The following is a 6,640-nucleotide window of genomic DNA, read 5'->3' as shown; positions in this document are numbered from 1 at the left end:
CCAGATGGCCTTTAAAGGTCCCTTCCTTCCCAAAGCATTCTATGATTCTATGGCCAACCCCTCCCTCCTAGAGCATCTCCAACCAGCAGCGAGGGGAAAGGAAAACCAGACAGCTTACAGCTACAGGGAGGATTTTTAAAGCCTGTGCCGGTTCCAGCTGACCAGGCCAGGGCACGGGTGCCCCACATTACAAATTCAGAGCCCTGGACACGTGGGGGGATTCCCCAGCCTGCAGCTCCTCACATAAGTGCGGCACAAGGACTAAGTGGCTTCGGCAGCCTCTAGAGCCAGCGCTGCTAGAGACTCTCATAACCGGAGTTTTTCTGGCAGCATATGACTGTAAGCAGGCCAAAGATGAGGATGAGCATGATGGCCAGTAAAACCGTGGCTACTATCCAGTTGCTCCTCTGGAGCCCTACGACTCTCTGGGGAGTCTCCGAGGGAATCATGTTGGTGAGATTGAGCATGTAGCCCAGAGTCCAGCCCACGTCTACGTTAGCAACCTGTGCAGAGAAGGAAGAGGAATGTGAAAGGTTGCAAAGTACCACGCAAGCTGGAGAGCTAGAGAAGACCCTTGCTGTTGCACCCCCAGGTCCTGCTCCACAGCCACCGTATCTGTGCACACCCTGGGCTGCAGATACCCCATTAGTGAGACGAGCTGGGGGGAGAGCATAAATGGCCCAGGGCAGATGTCCCAGCAGGTGTAAGTGTAACTCAAGAGCTGCCCCAGGTACGGGCAGAGGTCCGTGCTGCCCCGTTACCCCCTGCTCCCCCACCCAGGCAGGGCAGGGGCATTGGCAAGGTGGGCACAAGCCATTTCATGGCACAAAGCGTGGAAGCTGGGGGCTGCTGGGCACTTTCCTACCTGCCGGACGAAATGGATGTTAAGCCACGTTTTGTGGTTGAATTTGTAGCCTTGCAGGAGAAGGGCGAGGGCGTAGGTGCTGGCTGCGCAGGTGTCACGCAGGTGGGTCCTGTTCATGGTGGGGAACTCCTTCTGCACCTGCAGAGGTGGAAGAGCCGGGGGTGGCTGCCAGCACGGAGCAGTGCTTGGTGCACCCACACTGCGGGGAGGAGCCCCGCAGTGCAGCTGGGAGCAAAGCCCCGGGAGTGCCTGGCCTTAGGGAGCCAGGAGGACCTGGGAGGCTGCAGGCTGCTCTCCCATCTCTCTCCCTGTCCAGAGATCTCTGTGCTCCTCCCAGCTCCCTCCAGCTGCCCTCTGCACAGCAGAGGATGGGCTGCGGATGAGCCCTCAGGCTGGGGCTGGCATCTCCTAGGCAGGATCTCACCTTCTCCCAGCTACTGGTGCAGAACTGCCCGATGGTGGCGTTGACCAAGCTCAGGGACTGCCCTCCAGTCAGGTTCAGAAAGTGAAGGCTGTGATAGAGCCCCGAAAAGGCCTGAGGGTGTTGAAGACCAAAGGCGGCAGGTTAGTGAAGCACCCAGGCCACTGCCACCCCCCCGCCCCTCCCTCCGGGTGCTCTGCAGGGTTCCCTAAGGCCACCTCTCAGCACTGCAGGGTGATGCCGGCCGACTCACTGGGACTGCTCCCCACACTGTAAGAGATGGGTGCTGTGACAACAGAGGTCTGGGTCTGCCTGGCACGCTGGTGAGCACCCTGCGTGTCTCCATACATTGGGGCATCCCAGCTTTCAGGGCTGGCACTAATCAGACTTTTCTCCCACAGCAGTTCTCCTGGGGTCATGGCCAGCCTCTGGTGCCCCCCGCCCTGACCACAGCCACGGGGACGGAGGCTCCTTACGAAGAACTGTCCCCGCACGGGCGGCTGATAAACCCCGTTGAACCCGCACGTCCTGTTGGCCCCACAGCTGAAGTTGAAAAGTTTCTCGATGGCGGTGCCGCACGCTGTCGGATCCCCCGTCCCTGTCACCGTGAGGTTCTGTGCAGGGCTGGGCGTGCTCGGGGCATGGACACAGGGACTGTCATAGAGGTCTGCCGTGCTGACGTTCTCCTGGTAGCCCTTGGGGTAGCAGGGGTGTGATATCTGCTGGGGAGTCTGGCTGTCCTGGAGAGAGCGGGAGGCATTAGCATCGCCCTGGCCTTGAGGATGAGGATGGAAAGGAGAGAACCAGCCCACAGAGAGCACCCGTTCCCACACCCGGATGCAGGACACAGCATGCTGGCCCCACCACCCGTGGGGTCTCGTCCATGGGATGCAGGCACAGAATCACGGGGACAAGCACGGCACGACCACACCGTGGTCAGGGACCAACTACAGTGATGGACGCGTGCCCACGGCCTTGGGCGTTTGCACCCTGTGCTGAGCGTGGACCCATTTTGTCCCCACTCTGCCTTTGTAGGGTCACCAGACCCAGGGGAGAGCCAAGGCTGAGAAGCCATTTAAGCCAAACCAAAACAGACACTGGTTTCTCTTTGCAACGTGCTCTGGACGTGGTCTTTTGCCCATTCCAACCAGCACGAGCCGGCATCGAGCCCTCACCCCGCAGCCAAGCTGTGGACATGAGGGTCCCCCTGTGCAGCAACACCACCTCCCTTCACTCTCCCATGCCCAGCGCCTACTGCTGAAGACCAGCATGTTCAGATCTCTATCCATAAAACCAACTTATTAATTACCATACCGGTGCTAAAAAAATCTCTCTGGGTCTTCCCCAAGCTCCCAGCACCTAGCAGGTTCCCTCCTCCAGGGCTGGGTCCTTCCAGCCCCCTGTGACTGGGGCTGGGCTGAAATAGCCCCTCCATCAGGACAGGGATGGAGATCTGGTGGGCAAGATGGCCCTGGGACAGGGGCCCCGGGTACCCACCATCCCCACAGTGCCTGTGGTCAGGCATCCTGCTTTGGGGTGTCCACCTCCGTCTTGGCTCGATCCTGCCCTGCCGTTGGGACACCCCTGGGATGGCTCCTGCCATGGTGGCCCTGTTGTATCCGCCATCCTCACTGGGCTGCGCACAAAGGCACCGAGCCCAGCGGCCATCACACCCAGCGGGTGCTGCCTGTCCAGCTCACTGAGATTGGGGCTCAGGCTGCAGCAGAGGACCACAAGGCTGGAGGTGGTTACCTGGTGTAAGGATGCCATCAGCATCTTCAGGGCTTGCTTTTCCCCATAGCAGAGGTAGCTGTGGGTGTAAATGGAGTAGTTGGTCCCGTACAGCCTGAGGAGGGCTTTGGTGCTGCTGTCATCTATGGTGGTCCCAGGAAGGAACGTGATCTGGGTTGAAGCTCCACCGAGGTCCAGAGCTCCAACCACAACTTCTGCTGGCGGGTGGGTCCACTTGCCTGTGAAGGAGCACTGCCCAGAACCGGGAGTTACCCACGGGGACCCGGCACAGGGCGACCACAGGGGTATCGGCTTCCCAGCCCAGCCTGCAGCACAGCAGGGAGTGGGGACCCCCTCTGCCCTGTCCCCCAGCCCACACCTTGATGAGGGTCTCCAGCAGGTAGTTGACGGTGATCCAGCCAAAGGAGCCCTCCTCGTTCCCCGTCAGGATCCGAGCTCCGCGGAAGTCCACAGGGTACTGGCCAATGGCCTTGGCAACCTCGGCCAAGACCTGCTCGGCCTTGGTGCTGTTCTGCTCCCTGCCCAGGGAAGGAGAGAAATAGCGCGCGGTGGAGGAGGCAACGGCTGGGGAGCTTTCAGAGCAGGGCTAGCAGCAAGAGGCTGGCGCCTTCTCCAAAGCGTCAGGGCTGCTCAGAGACAGGGCTCGTGCCCACCCACCACTGCCCTGCCTGCGGGCTGGCTCCCGCAAGCCACCAAATCCCTCAACTGGTGCGTTGGGAGTCTCCCTAAAAATGCTGCCTGCGGGCTCTGCCTGAGCCTGCGGGAAGGTTAACGCCAGTCTGGCACAGGAGGCTGATCCGCCCCTGGGGCTGCTGCTGGGGTGGGCTGGGGGGGTTCCCCGTGGGCACGGCGAGCGGCTCTCTCGGACCCCCCGGCGGACTGCAGACGTGGATGCTCTGCCCCTCAGCGTGGCCTGCCCGGGCAGCAGCCCCCCGTGCCCCCAGCCCCCCGTGCCCCCAGCCCCCTGTCCCAGCCCCCTGCACCGGCTGCCATGCAGAAAGGCGCGGTGGGGAAGGGGTCGGAGGTGCGCGGCTCCGGGCGGTGCCGGTACCTCAGCAGCCGCATGCCCGCTGTGGCCCCCAGGTAGGTGGGGGTCGCCCGCTGCTGCTCTGCTGGGACGATCTTCATGGCCTTGTCCAGGCAGGGCTTCAGGCTGGCTCCAGCCTCAGCCGGTTTGTCTGCGTAGCTGGAGATGCCGGGTCCTGCAAGAGGGCACCCCGTGATGGAGCGAGCTCAGTGCCACCCAGGAGGGACAGGGCAGTGCAGCACACGTCCACCCATTCCCCTGGCCAAGGGAGCTGTCTGTACCTTCTTGGCAATACTCAGATGTCCCAGTCACAGCCCAAAACTCTGCTGTGTTGGGTGCCATACAGATACCAAAATGAAAACTGCTGACTCAAGGAGCAGTTAGGAACCGCATACAAAAAAACAGGAGAAACCCAGTAATGCTTAGAGACTTCGGCAGAGCTTTTAGGAGGCCCCGTGGGAACATGAAGCCACATGTTATGAATGAAGCTGTGAGGAGATGTTGTGGGAAGAAGAGCCAAGGAAGAAGTTGCACAGGAGAAGGAGCAAACTCTGCACATCCAGCATCCCAAGCTGCCAGTTGATGCACCACCACCAGCTGCAAGACTGGACTGGCTCCAGGAACTGTGCTAACTGGGGGCCAAATTCCTCACCCTCCTCTGGATCCCCCAAGTACTGCAGGGCTCCATAAGGTGCAAACTAGCCCCCCTAACACTTTACTTTGGTTCTTCCACCAGGCCATTTCCCTTTGGCCCAGCTGAAAGACTCCACTCACTGACGATGCTGTGAGAGTCTGGGACAGCGATCCAGGAGGTTGGGAGAGACGGACGGACACGTCCCGGCACACTCACCGGACACAGTGCAGGCCTCCACCTGGGAGACGATGCCAGTGCCGTTCTCCTTGTCTGCGGGCCACCGGTAGATGTAGAGAGCGGTGTGCGTGGAGCCAGCGTCAAACACCAGACCGTACTGGGGGAGGCAGAGGGGACACAGCACGCTCGGGGCTGCACCAAGTGCCACGGCAGTTTCTGAGAGCTTCTGCTCTCACTTCCCTTGCATGAACGTGAGCAGCATGGGTTTGCACACCCAACTTCCTTTTAGCAACCCTGCTCCACCTCTAACCCCGCTGATTTAGCCATTCAAGGGAGTTGCAGCTCAGAAAGTGAAGACGTGCAGGTCAGCAGGGTGATTTGCAGAGCAGGGAGGCATGCAGGCGCGTCCCAAAGGGCTCAAGCTGCCAAAGCTGCTCCCAGACCTTTGGGAGTGGCAAATCTCACAAACTCTGACTATTTTTTAACAGTCAGCCAGCAGAAAGCAACAGGAGGGAGAGATGTAAACCCACCAGGTGACCTGGATGTCTGCAAACAGAGAAGAGAAAGTGTCTGGGGTGGCAGACGGAGCAGTCCCAGGAGGAGGGCTGATCTCTCTCCCATCCTTAGCAAGGAGCCAGAACCGTGGCTGAGGGGGGTGGCTGATCTGCCCAGTGCTACCTTGATTAGGTTAAGCCCTGAAAAGCTGGGCTGGTTATGGAAAGATTTGCAAGCGGAGAGGAAGGCAGGGCTGATGGAAGGATGAGAGGTGGAAAGGGGCTTGGTGGTCATTCCCAGGCTCCCCCAGGTCCCACCGGGCACCTACTTTGTTCCTCGTAGGAAGGGCAGCATCCTTCTTCAGGGTGAGGACCAGGAGGAAGACGGCCACCCCCAGCACTGCCAGCACAGCCGCTAAGCTCCAGCCCACCGCCCTGAGCAGGCGCATCTGCATCCCTGTGCCGGGCTGTGGGGAGGGATGGTCTGTGCAAGAGCAGCCCCAACCCGCCTGCCCCTGCCCCGTCTGTCCAGCGCCTCCTGGGGTCCCGTTCTCCCAGCAGCTCGGGAACCCCACAGCCCCTAAATGACCCCCTGGGACACGGAACAGCCGGGTGTGGAGACTGCAATCCTGCCCCTTGGCCAGCAGCAGAGCAATGCCCTGGGACGAGTGGGGCTGGACCCGGGCGCTCGCCCACCAACAGCTCCCATCCCGGGAAAGGGCAGGGGCGAAGGCTCCCTGCTGCCCGGCCCTCGGGGAAGGGGTGCCCGCGGTCCTGGCCAGCCCTCGCTGTACCTGTGCCAGGAGCACCCTTCCTTCCTCGGGTGTAGGTGCACCGAGCTGGGCAGAGTCCGTTGTTCCCTCTGCCTGTCCCTCCGGGGCACGGCCTCAGGGCAGCCCTGCCAGCCCTGCCTGCCCTGCCTGTGCAGCTCTGCCTGCACCCAGCCCAGCGGAGCAATGCAAAGTGAAAGTGAGGCCTGCACTCGCCTCGGATGTCCGGGTTGCTTCCCGGGCCAGCGCGGGGCGGGAGCTTGACGCTGCCTGCAGTGCAGCCAGGGTAACGGGGACACTCAGCGGCAGCCACTGCCTGCATCGGGGCAGCACCCCAGCCTGCCTGCGCCTCTGCCTGCACCACCCCGGCGTGATGGGAGTCTGGCCATGGGGACAGGTCCCTGGCTGTGGGGACAGAGGGGTCCCTGGCTGTGAGGACAGAGGGGTCCCTGGCCATGGGGACAGGTCCCTGGCCATGGGGACAGGTGGGTCTCTGGCCA

At 61.6% G+C, this 6,640-nt stretch overlaps 1 protein-coding gene across 1 annotated transcript; it reads right to left on the bottom strand.

Moving 5' to 3' along the window:
- Positions 1 to 114: 114 nt before the first annotated feature.
- Positions 115 to 6,305, bottom strand: LOC104022765 (ectonucleoside triphosphate diphosphohydrolase 8). Its single transcript, XM_009476522.2, has 10 exons — positions 6,165 to 6,305; positions 5,700 to 5,837; positions 4,916 to 5,033; positions 4,090 to 4,240; positions 3,397 to 3,556; positions 3,039 to 3,269; positions 1,763 to 2,026; positions 1,290 to 1,400; positions 866 to 1,003; positions 115 to 503 (listed from the first exon to the last, which is right to left on the bottom strand). Exons 2-10 carry the CDS (start codon positions 5,823 to 5,825, stop codon positions 297 to 299), a joined length of 1,506 nt encoding a protein of 501 aa, XP_009474797.1. The 5' UTR covers positions 5,826 to 5,837; positions 6,165 to 6,305; the 3' UTR covers positions 115 to 296.
- Positions 6,306 to 6,640: the final 335 nt, after the last annotated feature.

Source organism: Nipponia nippon, unplaced genomic scaffold (genome assembly GCF_047370975.1).
Source record: "Nipponia nippon isolate SJK-2023a ecotype South Korea unplaced genomic scaffold, ASM4737097v1 scaffold_16, whole genome shotgun sequence".
In the NCBI taxonomy this organism is placed as follows: domain Eukaryota; kingdom Metazoa; phylum Chordata; class Aves; order Pelecaniformes; family Threskiornithidae; genus Nipponia; species Nipponia nippon.
Note: the sequence above shows the minus strand (reverse complement) of the source record. Positions and strands in the feature narration are given on the sequence as shown.

Bases quoted from the DNA above. Each gene is read 5' to 3' on its own strand.
- LOC104022765 (XM_009476522.2), bottom strand. From the start codon at position 5,825: ATGCAGATGCGCCTGCTCAGGGCGGTGGGCTGGAGCTTAGCGGCTGTG. The intron at 1,401-1,762 runs GTAAGGAGCCTC...CAACACCCTCAG, and splicing joins CCGTGCGGGGACAGTTCTTC to GCCTTTTCGGGGCTCTATCA. The intron at 1,004-1,289 runs GTGAGATCCTGC...CCACCTCTGCAG, and splicing joins GCACCAGTAGCTGGGAGAAG to GTGCAGAAGGAGTTCCCCAC.